This window comes from Pyrgilauda ruficollis, unplaced genomic scaffold, assembly GCF_017590135.1.
Source record: "Pyrgilauda ruficollis isolate IOZ18807 unplaced genomic scaffold, ASM1759013v1 scaffold24, whole genome shotgun sequence".
NCBI classification, from domain to species: Eukaryota; Metazoa; Chordata; class Aves; order Passeriformes; family Passeridae; genus Pyrgilauda; species Pyrgilauda ruficollis.
Genome location: NW_024523648.1, coordinates 9,105,613 through 9,127,056, shown reverse-complemented (window position 1 = coordinate 9,127,056; position 21,444 = coordinate 9,105,613). Strand labels below are relative to the sequence as shown.

The 21,444-nt window shown below is 38.5% G+C and overlaps 2 protein-coding genes across 11 annotated transcripts in view; one reads left to right on the top strand and one right to left on the bottom strand.

The window, feature by feature from the left end:
* SYNE1 (spectrin repeat containing nuclear envelope protein 1) overlaps window positions 1-9,105 on the top strand; it is a 288,954-nt gene extending 279,849 nt beyond the window's left edge. For 9 of the 10 annotated variants that reach the window (XM_041470094.1, XM_041470095.1, XM_041470092.1 and 6 more), the window contains 2 exons: window positions 1,028-1,086; window positions 7,148-9,105. In XM_041470094.1, the coding sequence (XP_041326028.1) occupies window positions 1,028-1,086; window positions 7,148-7,388 (300 nt within the window). In that variant the 3' untranslated portion in view covers window positions 7,389-9,105. The remainder of the gene's footprint in view (window positions 1-1,027; window positions 1,087-7,147) is intronic. The other variant, XM_041470097.1, reaches the window with a different exon arrangement.
* A 7,213-nt stretch (window positions 9,106-16,318) lies between these two features.
* ESR1 (estrogen receptor 1) overlaps window positions 16,319-21,444 on the bottom strand; it is a 161,813-nt gene continuing 156,687 nt past the window's right edge. Inside the window, 1 exon segment of the mRNA XM_041469853.1 lies at window positions 16,319-21,443. Within this exon segment, the coding sequence (XP_041325787.1) occupies window positions 21,322-21,443 (122 nt within the window). The 3' untranslated portion in view covers window positions 16,319-21,321.

Sequence of the window (21,444 nt, the reverse complement as noted above, 5' to 3'; positions counted from 1 at the left end):
TAATTTTTGTTCACATTCACTAGTTTCCTTTTAGATGCTAGTATGAGAATGTAAAGGAATACTGGCTTTTCCAAAGGAGAAGAAATATAAACCTTAACATTTTATTTCAGAGGTCAATGCTTTTGTCTTTTAAATTTAAACCTAAATAATTTCTAATAACTCTGATATCACAGGTGTAACTGAAGGTTGCCTGACCATTACTGGAAATGGAGAAGTATTTTAACATAAATCTTTGTCTAGAGAGCATGTAGAATTATCATAGGTTTCATCTTAATATTTTAATAAGGCTTTGTCTGTCTCTTTGTTCATATACATGACTACTTTTTTTTTTTTTTTCTCCATAGTTCATAGCTAAGTTGTATGATTCCTTGGGTCTAGTTTTCAAACTTCTGGGTTCTGCACCCACACAATTTTGAAGACTAAAGTGATACTAAAGTGTTTAGAATTTCAGTGCCAAATATGCTGATGCTAAATAAATAAATACTAATACAAAAGAAATGCAATCAGAATTATAAACATCTAGCTCCATTAAATAATCCAGCAGATAGTTGTGAGTGCAGGAATGCCCCTACAGTTATTTGGCCTTCAAAATCGTGGGGTGTAGGAGAGGCAAAACTTGCCAAAGGAGGGTCTTGGACCTTTTTTCCTTGAGAATATTAATTTTTCTGCATGTGCATTTTTAAATCTATATATTTTTCCATATTCAACTTAATAAGATAACATTTATTTCATATTGCCTATTATTTGAACTAAATTTCTAGAGACTATTTAAAACCCAGAGCTACTGTCCATAAAAATAATGTCTAAACTGTTATTTTTGAGTTCACTATGTATGTTCCAATAATTTTCATAATCAGCTAGATGCAAAGAAAAGCCAGTTTCCTTGGTTCATGGGTATTGGTCACTTCATTTGATTTTTTTTTTATGTTTCCTTTGCTGCACTTTTAATTTAGTTTCATCAGTAGCTTGTCTTTATTTGCCTGGACTGAACATTCTTCTTTCTTTACCCCCTGTTCATTGCAAACAGCCACGGGGCAAATGTAGTCTCTCACAGCCTGGACCCTCTGTCAGCAGTCCACATAGCAGGTACCTTATTCTCCTGGTTTCCGCACTCTGTTCTAGAACGCCAAGAGGATGATAGAAATTGGCCGTGGTTCCTCTCTGTCCCACTGACTCCATCAGGTGGTCAGGACTTACACAGCAGTAACTTCCCTTTTTCTAATCCTTTGGCAAAAGGGACTTTCAATTACTTCAAAGTCTTTGTTGAATAAAGATACAGGCCAATCCTTGGATAGCTGCAGCTTTTGTTTCACAGAAATCCCATGTAATCAATGTTTATTTTTCATATGCCTGATAAGAGTGAGTGTGTGTTTACACTCATGATATTTAATGATTATTTTATTTTGGTGTGATTTAAGAGGAGTGCTAGTAAGTTCATGGCAAACACTTTCTATCATCCTCTTTACCTCTAGATATTAAATTAAGGCAGGTAATAGGCCAATATCATATTCTAGAATTCACAAAACCCACAGATCTGAATGAGACATACTAACATACTTTTCTTTATTTATTTATTTCCTTTTTTGTTTGTTTGTTTGTTTGTTTTTGTTGTTGTTTTTTTCCCCTGAAAAGTTTTGTTCAGTTTGTGGGTTTTCAATACTTTAGACTCAAAACTAAAAGTCAGAATCTGAGAGTACTGAGACTCGGGATCACTTTCTCTCCCCTCCTGAGACGAACTGCGGTATAACATGCTAACACTGCCATGGCTCACCCAGTGCTTGCATCCCTGCATTGCTCCGGGAGCAGCGCTGCCCCATCTCTGTCTGACCAGTAGAGAGCAGGCATGCAGCTACAGCTTCTTGCTTTCCACGGTGTCTCCAGCAACCTGTCATCTCTGCGGCTAACAGTGCTTCTGCATTCTTGTTGTTGTCAGTGTGATGTGTGTACCTTCGCTCTTTCACTGATCGGTTTACTAGCCTCAACAATTATGAAGTTTAAAAAAAAAAACAAATTAAAAAAGCAAAGGAGCAAAGAAGCAAGCCAACGTGTGTAAAGGGGACATCTTTTGCTATTTCAGTGTTTTGCACACTGCTAAAATAATCAGAAAGTGTGATTAAGGTATATTTGTTCTTATTAAATCTAATAATAAATCTCATTTAACCTAAATCTCATTTATTCTCTGCATATCAAAAATTAACTGATTTGTTTGTAGAGTCAAAGATTTTATGTTGGAAAGACGAAACACAAAAATTAAGTGATTTTCTTAACAAATAACTCCTGTTAGAATCAAAGAAAGAAGTAAACACTAAGTTTAATAGAGTGACTGAGCCACAAACAAGTAGACAAAAAAATATACCTTAAGAGTATTATTTTTTTTTCCATAAGCAAAATCAATACTTTATTCTCATTGTAAATGAAGTAAAGAGCAAAACTATTTACCACGTAGATATTTACGTGAACACTTCTTTTAAAAAGTTTGCTTTACATGCATAGTTAGGGACTGTGAGTAAAGTGGCATAGTTGTAAAACCATGTAACAAACAGAACAAGTACCTTTTACTGCTTCCACACGCACTAAGAAGCTGCCTGTTTTTAAGGGTTTTTTTTCCTTTGAAACAAAAGGAAACCACATAGAAAATAGGGGATCTATGTAAACTCCATCTTCCTGTCTGATGGAGAAAGAGAACTAATTATTCAGCTCCAGTCTGCTAAGAAGCTTGGCATTTTGTTTCTCATAGGGAGAAAAGAAAGGGAGGAGAGGGGCTTTACTCTGCAGCCACTAACAGCAAGGAGGAGGGGCGATGTCTTTGACAGATCAGCACGCTTGCACTGGCACCATTGTACTCAAGGAACACATTGTGTGCGCTTTTCCACTCTCCTGTGTAGTCAAACCACTTCTGCCAGCCTTCTGAGGTTTCTGGTTGTAGGTGCCTGCCCCTGGCTCGAAGAGCAGCCGGCAGTGTTTGGCAGCTTTGGGATCAACCCCTGTCCTAGCAGTGGCATTGCTGTGGCACCTTTAAGATCAAGGCTTTCCAGCACTGTTTATTAACACATCTTGTAGCAGCACAACACAATGTTCAATTTGTCATTCAGACAAGCATGGAATACGAATGAGTCACTGCTGAATAGGAAACTTAATCAAATGCGCAAGCCAGACAGGTTGCGGTTGATGTATAATGTGGTTTTAACTGATAATGCAGTACAAGCTGTCACTGTGTTCTTTAATATTTTGACATGCCTCTGATCAGAGTACTTTGTGTTTGATCTTGCACTGGATCAGCAAACCCTGTTAGAGTTTAGTATAAAGGAGAAATAAAGTCAATCCTAAAAGGTTTATCACACAAGAAGTTGTGAAGGAAATTTCATCTAAAAAATTAGAAGGGCCATGCTTTGTGTATAGTAAGTATCGTATCACTTTGCCTTCTCCATTATCACCAGAAAAAGACAGGCAAATATAGTGTGATGCTAAGCAAGGTGCCGGATTAAACTAGACATTACATTGTGGATTTAACTGGAGTCTCATCCAAGCAGTACTAGCAATCGTGTGCTAGGTGGGAAAGAAAGTCCAAGAAGCAATTCCTCTTTCTTCATCAGTTTAATAGAGCTGTCATAAGTGCACACCTGGATCTTTGTGAATTTTTTGAAGTGATTAAAATGTTAAAAGATTAAAATAGTGGTTCAGTTTGCCCAGGGGTGTTTACATTGTCTCTCTTGAGCAGCTCTATTCAGGTCTAGGTGCCATAGTGCCAAACTCCATTTCCTGCTCTCCCTAAGCCTCCCCAAATGACTAGTGGATTTTAAAGGTCACTTGCTGTTCCTGGAGCAGACCAAACCACATCACTCTTTATGCCTTTGCCCACAAAATTATACTCATGGCTACACAGTAACTCAAACACAAGGTTTGGGTTTTGTTTGCCATGATTCTTTTCCTGGTTATCTCCCTCACTCTCACATAGGGCTTGTTACTTAAATATCATATACAACTGCTGCTTCTTAAACTTATTAGATTTACCTATTTTTTTTCTGTGCAAGAAGCCAATCCTGTCTGGTATTTGCAAAGACCTTCAGCATCTGTCATCATAGAGATGAAATTTGCTATTCTTATATTTTGTGCAGTAGTCTTTTAATAAAGATATTAAATTAAGCCCATTCTTGATTCTTGCAGTAAATAACATCCTACTAGGCCAGCAGTGCTTCTTTCAATGTAAGCCTGTTTTCCGCATTCCATTAGTCACTTAGCATTAAATTAACTTTATTTATTTCCATCAGCTTCACTTGAATGATAAATTCCTTTTTGATAGCTGTCAGATGCTTACTGCAATACAGATTGGTTACATCAACCATATTTTCCTTGGGAAAAAAAAATAGCAATCATCTCTACAAAAAGGTTCCCCTCTGAGCTGAAATTAAAGTTCACTTTGACCATCCTATCTATAGCCTGGTAAATTAGCTTCTCCCCTCTTGAAATGCTTAGAGAAGAGTTCCAATATCACTGACATTACAAACTCTCAAAATAAGGGAAACTGTTGCTTGCACTTAGATTAATGTATAAAATTTCTTGACATGAAGAAGCTTACTGTTGACCAGGACTGCAGCTGTGCTTCCCTCTTTCATCTACTAAGTAGGAATTGTGTACTGGAGTGAGTAGCAGATGGCCCTACCTCTTTGCTTCCTCACAGTGGCAAATGGTGGAGCAATCAGAAGAGACAGCTAAAGGGACAAGCTCAAGAACAGAAATTAGATTTTTCTCCAAAGTGGTGCACAGTACTTCAGCTTTCCTTTCTCCTGCCAGGTTAAATAGGTGTTCTGCCCTTAAAACTAGTGAGCTTTTTGTTAACAATGTATAATTTTAACCATCTCTCCTTACCAAATCTATTAAACACTCTAAGATGGCCCATTCAATTTTCAATTATGTAGATTGCAGAGGTGTGCCTGCCATAAACACAAGCAGTACAACACTCAAACTTCTTCTAACTCCCCCTCCGAAGATGTTTTTGTAACATTTCATTATTTGCTTTTTGAATTGTTTCATTGCAGTATTATTCTTCAATACCCTACTTCATTGCAGAAAAATATGGTTTGCTGTGAAGTGTTTTAGTTTTTGAAAGTTTGTGTTCCTTTTGAGATCAGCCATGAAAACTTATATTACAAATCTTTTTTGTAAAGCACATAGCAAGAAGCGCTGGATCGTGCTACTAAAGGCATAGGAAAAAAAAAAAGAAAAACCAGAAAGAAAAACTTTGCTACCTTTTGATTCAGCTTTTTGGAAATTCCCCTTCTGACAGCCAGTGTTGCCCCAGAGTAATTCTGGGGCAATGAAGAAAATGACACTTCACTCATTATGGAACACCATTTAGCAGCTACAGAAATGTGGTCATTTTTTTATTTGGATTAACAATGTTTATACAGTGAGAGCCTCGTAAATAGGTAGACTGTGCAATCAAATGCTTGGAAGATAATTAGGCACTCTTTGTTCCCTTTGTTCCTGCCTCAGTCCATTAACTTTCTGTCTTGGTATTCTCAGACAGTAGAAGTCCTGATCTAACTGAGCTTTTGTATGGAATGCTCTGGTGCTGTTTAATGTGCCATGTCCTTTCAATATTTTTTTATAACACGTGATCCTACGTTATGCGATAAGCAACTTTCCATCTGGGCTACAATAGTGTGGATTCAGACAACACAAGATCTGATGTTTTAATCATCATTGGCTTCCTGGAATATTTAGTTCCAGCTAATAATTTAGCATATCTGCTAAATTAGTGTTTATGTATCTGTTGGCCACCTAAATCTTAAAATTTGCTTGCTGAGGTCCTCATAGTGGGGTGTTCTACATATATGAAGAAGAAAATATGTATTCTCAAGCACAGAAATAATTCTTTTCTGAACACGTGCCCAGGGAACCCTTGCTAAGCCTGGCATTGTTTTGAAGATGATATTTTGATTTTTGGATGATTCCCCACACAGATTCAGATTTATCAGGGAGACAGGATCAAAAGAACAAAGGGAAGTCAAACAAACACTAAAGGACCATCACCCCATGCTTACTTTACTGGGGAGCATTTGACCACAGCCTATAAACGTGATTCCCTACATCTCCTTATGAGAATTTTTGTCTCTTAAACTCTAGGAAACCATAAATTTTCTGAGGCCTCATGATCATAGCAACCATGCAAATGTATTATAGCAGCACATCTGAGACAAAATTCATGATCTAATGTCCTAATAGCAGAGTTCTTGAAGCAAGTTAATTGAAGGCTCGGAGTTCTTCCATTTTTGGCTTGCACTGAAAGACAGTATTTTCACATGCCATTTAATTTAGCACACTGAGACCATCAGATTTAATCTTTCCTGGTCACTCTTTTCAGCTTTTGACAGTTTCAGTCAAAAAGAAAAATGTGAAATTTATGTCTTTATCTTTCATTAAAGTAATAAAATGGATTTTTGAAGTGTCCCTTTGGAAATATTTGTGTTAGATCACTACTGCCTCATAGATGTGATAGGTATGTGCTATTTCAAGTCAGATCCATCCACATAAGGGAGAAAATTACTTGGAAGGTGCTGATGTCAAGTCAGTTGAGCAGATAGATTTTAACTGCTGATTCTGTGCAAGATTCAAAACACAATGTGCTTTGTGAAAATAAGTCCCCATTACCTGTATATTGGTGTATTGATTGACAGAAAATTATGAACTGAATCTCAATGCATTATACCCTCACGGATACCTTATACATGAACAAATGTAGAAACTTCTGCAAATCAAATGCAACTGGCCATTTTAAACAAGAAGGCCCACCTTTTTAGACAGCATGCATTGAACAAATATGGCAGGTATGGCCCACCTTTTATTTTCCCCTTCTCTATAGCATACTGCTTTAAGTGGAGAGTCTTCCCCATAAATGATAAAGGGACTGTGCGGTCACAAAGACCCTTCTGTTGTGAACATCTGGTGTTTTCCTACCCAGTCTAGAAATCTGGGGTCTCTTTAAAGTGTTAGGGAAATAGCATGTTCACTGAACAGTACCTCTGCATCTGTCAGTCAAAAGTCTGTGCAAATTGTAAATACGCCTTCAGGGGAGGTTGAGTGCCCAAGGGCAACCTCTGCTGCAGTAATGTTTTAGTGTATTCAACTGCCTGTCTTCTTTCCTCAGGTCCACAAGAGGTGGCTCAGGTTCCTCCCCTTCTGAGGCTGGGCCAGTGTGGCGGTGCCCGTCCTTCTTCCTCAGAGTCCTCAGAGCTGCTCTGCCACTTCAGCTCCTCCTGCTGCTCCTGATCGGGCTGGCGTGCCTGGTGCCCATGACCGAGGAGGATTACAGCTGTGCTATGGCAAACAACTTTGCCCGCTCTTTCCACCCCATGCTGAAATACATGAATGGTCCTCCTCCATTGTGAAGGAGACCTGTGGGACAGCGGGAAACCTTGCTGGAATGCTGGCTGACAGCAAGATGGTTTTAAAGGGTGACAGGGTTCAGCATGGCAGCTTTACGTGCCTGCTGTCGCCACTACTGTGCCCATATCTTTCTCTGCTGGCACTCCGCTGGAAACGCATCAGTGTATCAGTATCAAAGTGCACAACGTATTACCTGAGTAGCATCATTTCAATACTCGCATCCTGGGTATTAAGGAGGGTGCAATGTATGTGAGGGAAACCTCTTCTGTACAGCTTTTGGGATCTTTTAGCCACTTTATATCCAGGTCATTGCCCTGTACTATGCATAGCCAAGGACTTGATACTGTAGATCCTTTCCTGTGTGCTGCTCCAAATGACCCATTAGCCAGTCTTTGTTAAATACCCTCTCAGTATCTACAGTATACAAAATAACCAATGCTTAAGGAATTTTAGAGCATTTGTAACATACAATTTTAAAGAATCTTGTATGGCAATGTATTATTCCCTGTGGTTTCTGTTTCAGGCATGGTGTTCTAAATTTTGCTTTGGATGCACAAGGTGTAAATCTGAGAAGCACTTTTTTAAGGTTTAAAAAAATGGATGTAATAAATAAGATTGCAGGAGTTTTTATGAGGAAAAAATGTTGAATGTGAAGTTGAAAAACAACATATTTATGTATGTACAGTTTGCTAAGCCAAGTTTTGTTTGTATTGATTTCTTTGCATTTATTAGAGATACCATAAAATATTTTGTCTACGTGCTTTTTAATGACAACTATGGAAACCTCTAAGTTTAGAATGAGATATGTATGGTATAAAAAAAAATAGAAGACATCCATATGCACTTCAAAAAAGAATTAAAAAATTCTGTAACAAATTAATGGCATTAGGTATGTGTTTGAATGACAAGATCTGGAAAATGACAACTGGCAGAATACCTGGGAAAGGATCACATTAGAAGTTGTGCTAATATTGAAAGCAGTACATGCTTTGGATTAATGATTCATCACTTCAGGTTTTTCTTTTTTTCAAGCTGCTTCTTGAAGTTCCCTCTCACCTGTGTGAGGCTTTTTTCCAGCTGTATTTCTTTGTATGCACTCATGTGCAACCTTTGACAATTGGGGTTGTACCAATCCACACTGAAGCAGATTTTTTCCTGTGGGTATACTGGAAACTTCATAATCTGATATTCCTGATGTTCTCCATAGCAGCTCAATACCAAGATAAATTTTTATGTTTTACCCATCATTATTTTAGTGGAATAGGCCCAAAACATAAGTGTAAATAGAAGAATAAGTGAACAAATTGAAAACTCATTAACTTTCAGAACTATTGCAAAAACTTGCAGTCTACTCAGTGGCACTCTCCCCAGCTTATCAGTCAGAATTCAACTTTGAAAGAACAGGATTCTTCTCAATTATGAAAAAAATACAGAGCATGGCTCTAAGTTACTGCTCTTTAATAAGCTGGGGGAATTTGGAGCCATGACACACACAGTGTGAATTTTTCTTCTGAGTTAAGTGGTTTTGAATATTTTGGCTTGCATGACAGAAATTAAAAGGTCAGAAGAAACTACAAGCACATTAATTGCTGTTATGTAAAATTACTTTTTGGCATGTCATCCTTTGAGCTGTTATGAGGAGAGGGTGGTCAGAGGTAGGGAAACACAAGCTGAACTGCAGCATTTGGAAGAGCCAAATAAAGCTTCCTTTTCAGATAAGTATAACATTAATATTTTTGCGAAAAGTATTTTGTATGTTCACAAAATATTTTCAATGTCCGACACACAAGTCTGGACTGACACAAGTATGTGTTCTTTTCAAGGCTGAGTTTCCCTCCTTGCTGTTCAGAAGTTATGGTAGGCTAGATTAGTATTTATAATCACTCATTCTTAGTAGACAAAGATAAGGAACACACATTTGGGCTACAAGGAAAAGTTGTTACTTGCAAAAGGCATGAAATATTACATTAAGTTGACCCCTCCTCTCTTTTCTGATATTGTTCACTTTGGGGACATAATTTAATCAATGGTAATCAATGCACCTACATGAATAATTCAGTAGTTTGCTGGATCTGTTAGTCTAGGTCTGCATGCTTTAGACATCCTTTCATGAGCCCGTCTCTGGGTTTGCTGGTTAATTTTTTGTTGAAAGATATTTTTGTTTTCTTTTTTAAAAACACTGTAAAGAAAAAAAAAAAAGACTCATTTAGGGAGACAAGGATCTCTACCTCATCGTCTCCTATTTTCCAGGAAGTAAAGAATGTGGAAGATCACATAGTCAAGTGTCAGTAGCCCTTTCAAATTCAGTGCATTTTTGGCTGATGATTACCTGCAGGACATGCAAGCACTGTCTCTCCTTTGCCTTGCTGATGAACTGGTGGGCAGTGTCCCTGCCATGCTTTGCTTCCTTCCAGCTGTTTCAAAGTAAAGTTTATTGTGTTCATACCTTCAAGCTCCGATCCATAGCCATAGATCTGACTATCAATGTACTGACAGTTGATGCAGAGAAATTTTTTTTGACCCCAAGGGATCTGCTCACAGTCCTCTCAGTGAACAGCAAACTCTCTACAATGCCTGTGAATAAAGCAGTCACAGACGGTGACAGAAACCCATTGGAAAAATGTCATAGACAGGAAAAATGCCTGTTTGTAAATCCTAAATTTCCTATTCCTTCAAGGACAGGAATGTCAGTCTGTAAGCTGATGTGTCAAGGGAATCACAGACAATTTGCATCACCAGGTTAGAGGTCCTTTGAGTGCCACTTTGGAGTTACTGCTTTTGATACTTTAAGTCTCAACTCAAATCGGCATCAGACCAGTTAAAGTAGTTGGAGCAATATGCTCCTGCAAAAGGAAGTCAAGCCATGAACCAATTCCATTATAACTTCACATGTGATTTTGCAGAACTGGATCTTGATCCTAAAAACTGACGCGAAGAAGGCAAAATTTAAATAAGTGAGCAGGCTCTTCTCAAGTTCCATCCCAAGAGCACCAGTGGCTCAGAGGTCCAGCTTGAATTTCAAATCCCCATGAGATACCAACATACACATTTATCACCACAGCATGAACCAGGTTAAATGGGGCAACTGTAGGGGAGAAAAAACACACACAGAAAGCTGTCAAGCATTGCAGCCAGTGGCACTAGCCAGCTTGGCAGCCTGGGCATCTTTCGCATCCTGATAATGGGTTGCTAAAACTCACTAGATAAAGTGCACAAGTTAGAGCCTGAGATGCCCTGTCTGTGATAAGCCTGCAACCCAACACCTCTCCTCTTTCTGAAGCATCACCTACTTGGGCTCTGCAAACACAAGGGCTGATTTCTGGTGATCCACCTTGAGCCTTGGCTGCAAGGCATGAGGAAAGGCAGTGGAGGAGCTGCTGAGCTCTGGGTCTGTATTGATGTCATGTGTTCAAGCATAGAGAAAGTAGACTGCCTCTTGGGGAGCTCACATCATAACTATGGGGATTTTTTGTCCCTTTTCTACTGTAGATAAATGCAGTAGCTTCTGTAGAGGTGTAATCATCCCCCCAGCTTGACATACCTGGCAACTGAACCTTGCTTATTGGCTTGTAGTTGCCTCAGAGCTAGGGAGTGTTTAAAGGTAACTGGTTGCTCAGTGACTCCAGACTGTAGTATCAAGGCACTGTGTCATTATGCTTGCATTGATAATAGTGAAAAATAATGAGCACAATTTACCCTGGACTTCCTGCATCTCTTTGTGGAACTTCATTTGTGGCCCATGCTTTGCAAAATCTGAAGGCAGTCTGCAAAGTGATATTTAGAGATGTCTGACAGTGTTAGGAGTACAAATGATCTCGACTTGACAGAAGTAGTGTGCCCTTATTCCTCATAGCTGTGAGCATGATGATACACATTACCTATTCCCCACCCTGTTCCAGCAGTGATAACAGCTTCTTTCTGCGGCAGATCAATAGTTCCTCACCACTGGTTTTTGCCACCCTTCCAGCTCTCTGAACATCTTGTAAGCAGTGTTGCTCTCTCCATCCTTAGAATGTTTTTCTGCATCTGGCTGTTGAACGAGAACAAAGATGCTAGGCTTGCTTATGATCAGTCATCCCTGGCCCTTGGTCTTGTGTTATTTGTGGTTGAGAGATCTGTTTACAACTGATAGCATCTCTCAACATGCTCATCATCGTCATGTGCATCTGAGTGGATGTGTGTCTGTGTGTTCAAAGGCATAACAGACACTGGTTTCTCACAGCCTTCAAACTACAGATGCTATCAAGACATAGCAACTGTAGGAGGATTCTGAGAAATAAGAACAAGGAGAAGAAATGTAGATTCTAAAGCAATAGAAACGATTGATCTGCTCTCTTTCTGGCACTTACCATATTTTATTTGGTGTTTAAAGCAATAGATTATGGAAAGGAAAAAGGCAGAATAGTGAGTTGTGATTTAAGCTGGGTGGTTTGAGAGCAGTCAAATGCCAAATTCATCTAAAGCAGTATTTGTGTAAATTGAGGGGGAAAGGTGAGTGCAGGGAAAGATCTTTTGGGTTATGTGTATTTGTAGGCACATAGTTCCCCACATAAGGGAACATGTCTGGGCGCTGGCTGAGTGGTTTTAACCTTGGCAACATGTTGTGAAATGCACTACAGCCAGCTGAATTCTATTGTTGTTGCCCTGTCTGGGCATAATTAGACCCAGAGGGACTGAGCATGAAACCTGTATTTGGGAGAAGTTGTGCTGTCGTCATAATATTAAGAACATTAGAATGTTCTAATAATATTCCCAAATAAATAAATAAAGAAATAGGAATTATTTAGAGAATTAATTTTGCTTCCCAGAAAGGAGTAGATAAAGATCTGTGAAACAGGATAAAAGGAAATTAATAACTACTAGCTGAAGCACTGAAGATTTGTCATAGACTACAGTCTGGTTAAGTGACCGAAATCTGAATTTTGTTAGATGATGGCTCTAAAAGTGGATAGGAACTGAAAGCTGTAGCATCTATTGTTTGGTGCCAGCTAATATATCATTCCAGAAATGAATTGGTCAAAACTGCTTTGTTCAAGTAAGAATCTATTTAAAGATCTGAAACACAGCAAATGGATTTGACCACAGTAATGTCTAAATTACACTGGCACATTTAACTTTTTGGAAAGACAGGATGCTTTAGGAAAGTATTGTTCATTTCTTGTATGGTGTCCTTAGCAAGGAGGGAGAGGTGCACCAGAGAGCTCTTCTGGTCAGGGATCATGCAGATGTGCATGTAGCTTGCACACAGGTTACTCAGATCAGGCTTTTTTCTTTTTCTGGCATGTTGTAATTCCTGGGAGACTGCTGTTATGGATGTTGGAATTGTGGTTTTTTCCATTCCCTTGTTTTTAGAAAGGATGTTTTAAAAAACAGCTGGAATTAAACCTACCAGAGTCCACTTTTTTATGTAAGAGCTCACAAGGCTATCCAAAAAGTGGGACATTCATGGTTTTAGGTTTTTTAATCAGGAATTGTCTGGGAAGCTTTCCTGGCCATAGAGCTGCAGGTTAAAACATGGTTGCAACTTTGACTCCTTTGCTCAACTTGAATTATGGTGCAGGCAGGTATGCAGACTATGGGGGCAAGGAGAGAAAAAAGTACTTGAAGAAAGCACGATGCTGTAGCTTTTTGGTTGAGACAGATACGTAGATGACAGATAGATAGATAGATAGATAGATAGATACAAAGACATTTTTGAGCTGTAGTTTCTTTTCCTATTTTCAGATTTAATGTAAGCAAAAATTAATCCTATAAGGGCAGACTGGAATTCAATCTTTCCTGCTTTCCTACAAATGGCTAAACTTTCAAACTTTTTTGTGCTCTGACTCTTACCACAAAATGGACAGCGCTTTTTGCTCATCTCTAGAGGATAACATACTTGTTTGCCTTTCCATAGATGACACAAGTTCTGAAGATGTGAGTGAAAAATATAAGGATTTGCTTCTTGTCAGATTCTTTTTTGTCTTAGACAGTAGCATTCAATCTTTATCTGTAGAGAAGCTAAATACTTTGGTCCCAAAAGTGTTGCAAAATCTGGCTAAAAATGCCTGAAAACACATCCTTTCCTCACATGCACATTTTTCATCTGTTTGAAATGGTAACATTCTCAAGTTATGCACAAATGTGTAGGAATGGAAGACAGCAGGAGATAAATTTCATATCACCTGTACACCTGCAGAAATGAAGACATTAGCAGAATGACACCTAAATACTGCAGCACAAAGTTCTTAAAGGGACATAAGAGCTAGTTAGCCTTGTTCCTGCTGAGATAAGTGCCAAATGTTATTATTTTGATGGTCAATTTTCCTGAAGACTTCATGACCATTTTTACACTTGAGCCTTTGTGTCTGCAGGATGCCGTGGTGAATGGTTGTTAATTGGAGCCTGGCTGGGCATAAGAAAAAACACGTACGCAGTGCCCTTCTTGGGCATTCTTTCTGTGTGAGCACTCTGATGAGTGCTATTTTATATGTTTAGATTTTCCTATCCTTTCACTGTGTAGGTGGTGGAGACAAGCAGTGTAATGCAGGGGAAGGAGATATAAGCTTTTGCAGCCCAAGAAACAGCTGTTTCATGGGGCTTTTCATGTTACAGTATCCGGATAGGGAAAAAAAAAAGAAAAAACCTATCATTTAATTTTGGGGAATAAGCATGGCCAAAAGGCTTTTAATGAGGGAGGGTGTCCCACTGACTTAGAACACCGAGGCTTTAGCCCATGAAGAAGCTATTATCATTGCATTATGAGGATTGCCTGAACTAACAGAAAACAGTCAAATATGTTCTTTGATTATGCCTAAACTATATCTTACCTTTCTAATTAGTTAAATAGAATAAAATATGCTAGAACAAGACAGGTGTCACTTACATGTCAGCAAAGAGAGAAAGAAGGGGTGTGGGGGATGCCAATGTGTCCAACTGTGTGCATCCATATAGGATCCCCTGGGAGACCTGCTCTGTAAGGTGTTGTGTGTGCAGAGAGGGAAGCGAGGGTGATGGACTCAGGAGTTTTAGGTGCAAAAGCTCTGCCATGAAATAGAAAGGAATGTCCTTCCTGTATCATTTTTCAAACTTCTTCACCCAACAGATGCAAGAAATTGGGAATGAAGCTGGAGTCCCAGATAGCTCCTGACTATTGAAATGTCCCCTGCCTGGCTGCAGAGGCATTCTTCCTGGTGGTTCTGGGTGTCTGAGCAAGGTGACATCTCATCCATCTTCTCCCATTACAGAAGACACATCATGGCAGGGAACAAAAGTGAGGGAGACAGACTCTTTTCAGTTGTTCCAGCTGACAGGGCAAAAGGCAATGGGTGCAAATTAAATCACATGGAATTCCATCTGAGCATAGGCAAAATATTTTATAACATGAAGATCATCAAATACTGGAAAGAGGTGCCCAGAGACATAGAAGAATCTCCTTTTGTGGCTATTCAACATTCAGCTGGGCATGGCCCTGAGCAATCTTCTTTAGGTGGTCCAGCTCTGAGCCAGGAATTGGACTAGTCTCCAGTGACACATTTCTAGCTCACTGCACTGTGATGCCCTGTTGTCGTGTCATGCTGCAGAAAGAGATGGGCAAAAGAATGCCTAACCTCAGGCAGTGTGCAATCCCAGGCAGTGTGTAATCCTTTGTTCATTCGAATTGTCACAATTTTTGCAGCAGTAAGTATGTTCAGACTTTATCTGTGCAGTTTTTCATTTAGGAGTGCCATATTTTTGATTTTGCAGGAATATTCTATCTAGCTGCTTTTTTTAGGTCAAGTCTCTAAATTCAGTATTATGTGCCAACTGTCTTCTTAAGCCATTTCACCATGAACTGTGTTTGTTTGGTCCTGTGGTAAAAATTTTATAAAGCCATGAAATGGTGTCATATTTTGAATCAGCATTGAAAATTACTTTATTATTATGAGAACACATACATGTAAAATTAGTTCCTATTACTCTGACCTTTGTGACCTTTGACTTCTGCCCTTTGTGGCTGAAGAGGCAACTTGCAGTCAAGTTCTTTGTTATGGAAGTGTATTGCAAAACAATCACATTATTTGGAACCATTGTTCAGCTTTACTCAGCACTTAAAAATCTCAACAGTCCCCAGCATTCTTTTAGAGTCTGAATAGGTTATTTGCTTTTAACAAGCAAATAAGGTGAGGTTTTGCATGAACGAAGTATATTGCCTGTCTTTTCTTCATCATGGAGACGATACTTGGAATCGAGGTAACCATCTTATCATTTTTTCCCTTCAAGTTAAGTGCAATGAAACATCCATGAAAACAAAGAACTTTTAAATATATATTCATATAAGAAAAGAACCTATGAGCCAATAGTCCTATGTTGAACCAGCATGGCACAGAAAATAGATTAAAAAATAATCAATATTATTATATTATTATATTATAGGGACCATATTTTCTCCATGTTACTGCTAAATATATATATACTACAAGTATTGAAATATGTCAGTATGTATGCAAATGCTATAGATTACTGGTTTGATTCTTTGCAAACACCAAATATGGTTTTGAGATTATTTTACAGAATAGAGTTGAGTTCAGAGTGGTCTTATGTCAATAAAAGCATTTCATTCCTCTTCATCCCTTCCTGATGCTTAGTCAAGACAATTTTTTTTTTCCTGAGGACTAGTTTCACTTGGGAGAGGAGTACTATTTACCTTGATATAAACTAGCTCATGGTAAGTGGCAGCCAGCTATAGAAAGCCAAATTCACACAATTTTTCTCTTCTGACATATTCTGAATCTATTTCACAAGCCAAAATAAGGAATGTAACCAAAATACTAAGAACATTAAAGCACATAAAGTACTAGGTACTTAGCTAACTTCCCTGGTGTCATTAGGATTACTGAGACTACACCTAGCTTTTTGTTGACTCTAGATATGGAGTCTCCGATTCTTTTCAGGGAAAGTGAAGAAACTAAGAAACAGTTTTAACTTTAATTTAGATGCACACAAACAGGCACATTCTTATTCTTTTAAAAACAGTGTACATTTTGCTGTCCACTGGAAAACAATAAGCAGAGAAGCATATTTTTAAAACATGCAAAATGTAACAAAATTAAACAATGTGTTCTGATTAATTCTTTATTTTCAACATCAAATACATTGATAAAAATCTTGCACCAATCAGGTAGCCTACCAGATTTTTTATTTAGACTTTTTTAGAACTTTTTTTAGGTGCAAAACAAAGAAAAAATACCTCACCAAAACCAAAGACATCAATAATTTCATATGCATCAGTGAAAGAACAGAATACTTCGACAAATACATTATGACAGCTGAGCCTATACCAAAGAAAGGACTTTGCATTGACAGACTACATAGTGCACAAAAAAGCATTGGTTTCATAGTACATACAGTAAGGTAATACATAAAGTGGCTTGATAATGCAAGTCTCGTGACCAGCAGTCTATCCCTTCCTTTTTCAATGGGCACTTTCTGAAGAAACAGACTTCTAATCATAGGCACACAGGATTACAGAATTTTCTAATTTTCAAGATGGCAGCATATCTTTTTTTCTAGATTTTTGTTTATTTATTTTCTTTAGGCACATTTGAATGCAAAAGAATTTAATACCTATCTAACACAGTGCAAAACCAAATACCCTTTATGGGCAACAATCACTTTGAAAACAACTTTCAGGATGTAAGGCTACCTACATTTGAAGGATGAAAGGGAACTGTGAGTAGAAAGGGGCTGACATTAATATTGGGAAAATATTGATTTCAAACTCTCAGATCAATTTGAGATTATACTACACTTGCAGGTGACAGCAAAGATTGGTTTGTATTAGGATACCACTGTTAACCTCACCCTTCTATTACATGTGTTGACTTTCTATCTGTAAAGCCATATCACAGTTGTAGATAGCATTGAAAACACCAATCCCTTTATTCAAAGTAAGAAATGTACTTCACACAAGTTCAGCTGAGAATGCCTTATATACAAAACCCATTATCTGTAGGTTGAGTTGCACTCTAATTTTAAAGCAGGAAATTATATACACAAGAGGGGCTTGCCATGTTCTTACCTAAGCCTGCAATAAGACTAAGGACCTACTGAGGCAGAATTTTTATTTTGTTGGTAGTTTGCTTTTTTTTAACATTTGGCTTAGGTCTTAAGGAATTAGTTGCCATCAACTGAAATGGATGTATGCTCCAGTACAAATCCTGACTCATATGAAGGGGATGGTTTGGGGGTTTTTTTGTTTGCTTTTTTTCAACTCAAGGTCCAGTGATCTGCTGACAGTCCTTGCAATATCCTTGGGAGCTCAGTTTGGATTATTTCCTTAATTACATTTTAAACCCCTCAGTGTAGAGAAGGAGAAAAATCATCAAGTGATGTCACTGAAACATAATAGTAAATTTGTCACAACACACACCAATAAACTTTCATTAAACTATTTTACCCGAGTACAAATCTTACTACCCCAACTGGGAGTTTTACCTGAGACAAAGTCTGCAACACTGAGACATGGCTCAAACCACTATAAACCAGAGTTGCTTTCACGTAATCAAACACCACATATTCTGACACCAGTGGGTGCTACACATCTCCCTATCTCCTCTTCTACCTCCCAAGCTTTTTGCGATACTTCAGTAACAACCATGTTCTCAAGCAAAGCAAATTCATCTGGTCTATTTATGTTTGCCTTGTGCTGGTATTACATTGCCTATGTTTCTAGAGGGTTTATTTGTTTTTTGATGTTTTTGTTTTTTTAAAAAAATCCATGTACAAACATTACAAAATAATTATTTTGTTAGCTGTCCAGAGACATCACTATGAATGTTTTGGTAAAAGCATAATTAGCTGCCTTGAAAAGTATTCTTTCATTTTTTACATGCTATATATTTTTATGTAATATCCAGCACCAGATATTCAGGTAGTACTGGTTTGTCAGCTGCAAATATAAAGTATATATGTATATATATCTATATATATACACACATAAAATAGCATCTTGTGAAATAACAATTACCAAATGTCAGGCACAATTGTTTGCATACACGAGAGCATCATTCAGAAATACATATGAAAAAAGTTACTATTTTTGTATCATAGACTTTATTTAATCAATTTAATAGCTACATTCATCTGTCTGATATGGGGGCCATCTTTATAGATAACTCTGGGAATGTTACTATATTCATTAAGGTGCTGCTTCAATAAAAATGTCATTAAAAAGTTAATAAAATGGATCCTAAATCTGCCCCGAGGTAAATTAATGTATTACTGGGAATCACTCTTTCTCGGTTGCCCTTCACTTTTGTCACCACAAACATGGGAGGATTGGATGAAAGCTAAATTGCTTCCTTGCAAGGGCTGAGCCCAGGAAAGAATTCATAATTATTGTGAACTGACTGATATTATTCTGTATATTCCAAGACACATTATAATACCCTTCTGACTGCTGCATACCACTTCAAATCATGCTTTTCCATCTTCACTAGCAAAATCTCATGAGTATAAAGGTACTTGCCCTTTATGGTACCATCCAAATCTGACCCTCTGTTGCGAATTGCTCTCCGTGAACTACCTTTTATCCTCTAGGCCAAATTTACACTTGAATCAATGTAATGACCTATTCTGGGATGTAGGAAGGGAGGCATTCATTTAAATCAATTTGACTTCCAGCTTATGAGCTTGATCTGTGTGTTCTAGCCTAGAGAACAAGTTGCATGTACATTATTTAAAGAGCAGCTCTAATGCGCACTGGACTACAAGTGAACGATGATGGTGTAAGCAGGTGAATTTAACTACAGGGATTCCTGTGCTCCATTCAGATCTTAGCCCGCACTCATTTCGTGGTTTTTCAGGTTCACATCTGAAAACCAGCTACTAAAAAACCCAAAATTTCCATTTACTTTCATGACATGTAGGAGCCCTCAAAAAGCCCTTTGGTACCAAATAAGCGCTCGCACACACACGCATACACACACACACATGCTTTTACTGAATACACAAAAAGACAAAATCTTCAGCACATTCAGAAAAAAAATGACACCATAATATGCATCAAGAAAAGGCCTATGAACTTACAGTGACTGCTTCACATTAGGCTTGCACAGTTTTCGAGGAATCTTCTCAAACATTGGTAGCATGTAGCTTTAGGCTTTCAAACTGCTCATATCCTCAGATATGTACATTAAACTATTATAGACACCATTATGTACATTCACAAAAGAATTGAATTCTTGACTTGAAGCACAAACCTATCCTATGCCTTGCTGCCTTCACAACTGCTGTGAAACTTGATCTCACTGCACACAGCCTCTGCCTGTGTGACAGGGAGTGTAATAAGACATAGGCACTCCTGTATGGCATTACTTGCACCGTTTCCTATATTTACTTTCTACGGGATATTCCAATCAACATAAAGGTTTCAACCATAGTAAAAACATCCCTGAACCATTTCACTAGCACTGTAGCCAGCTGGTGTGAAGCAGCAAGCAGCCTACACGTATGCTAGGAAACAACCTCAATGGTAGGGTGGTTGCTTGCAACCAGCTGTTGGAATAGTCCCTGGTCTGTGCTAACTCCCAATCTGCACCTGTCAATCAGAAGTGCAGATAGCACAGGCAAAGTTTATCATTATGTTAGTAAAATAACCCTGGCATATGTAACAATCTCATTCCAGTACCCAGCAAAGTTCCCTGACATTTAATTTTCTAGCATAGAGCCAGTCAAACAGCAGCACCAACTCCTACTTTGGATAGCATATCATGTGGAGTTCTTCAGTCTCTCTCACGTCTTATTGAAACTCTTGATGTCAGTGGACCTTTTGTATATTTATTGTTGGTCTGAAGAATCAAACTGATCCTTATGAATATCCTTAGGAGCTACAGACATTCATCCTTCTGGACATGCAGTCCCAGAGTCTACACCATGTGTGAGGCTTATTGCCCAGTGTTGGTGTCACAGGTGAGCTGGCTCTTAACAGTAATTTTGAAGCATGCCACAACAAGAGCCAAAGAATGCCAAGACAAGAAAAAACCTGCTGCTCTGACTGTGATACTAGCCCTCCCACACACATCTAGACCACACTCTGCTGAGCAGGATGGCACCATCCCACCCTGCTGTGCCAGTCTCGCACTGGCATCCTCACCCCTTGCTTTGTAGCACAACAAAGCTCAGGATAGGGGGAGGGAATTTTTGTAAATAGTGCTGGATCCTGTATGAGTGTGAAGACCAGATGATTTTTGTAATCATCTGGTCTGATTCAAGAGTAATTCTCTGTGTTATCACTGTTTGCCATGTTGCCCTGGATTTACACTCTTGGGCAACAAAATTATTTAGCTTTCTAGGATCAGACAAGACAGCGTGCATGCAAAGCAATTAATCTAGGGAATATGGTAAGGGTACCTAAACATTTGGTCAGAATGAGGTTGAAAGGGAGTTGTCTGGTGATGTAAGCCAGCGAGGTAAAATACTATAATTCTCAGACAGCAGTTCCTTTATACTGTAGGAAGAAAAGAGGCAGGAATCTAACTAGACTACCAAGGCAGTCCCTCGCAGTGCAGCTTCCCTATGGCACACTAAGATGCCAGTCAGCTGTCTCCTTACACTGCCCAAGAAGTCATCCAGAATCTCCACCAAGCTGCTTCAAAGTTTCAAGCAAGTAAAGGACTAAGTGAGCTCAGGATTTTGGATGGCTATTAACAAAGACCACCACTCATGAAGATACCAATATGCATGGGTGCTATGGCCTCTCAATTTATAGTAAAATGAATGTATGCTTCAGATGAAGACTTAATTACCCAAATAACATGCAAAATTAAATTAAAACACTACAAATTTTAAATCAAGTTAGCCAGACAGACAATCCTTGCTGGCTATCCATGGCAATGAAATGTCTTCCATTTAGGATAAGCAATCAATTTAGGCAAGCGCTTGACAAACACTCATATGGAAAATGCTGGTGTCTGTTCACTGGAGTGTTTTCAAAGGTGGCACTGCAGATGAAATGAAGCATGAGCTAGGTAGAACACTGCTGGGTTTCTCATACCACTGTATATGCTGACTTCCGTTTATATTGTATTCTGCATATTC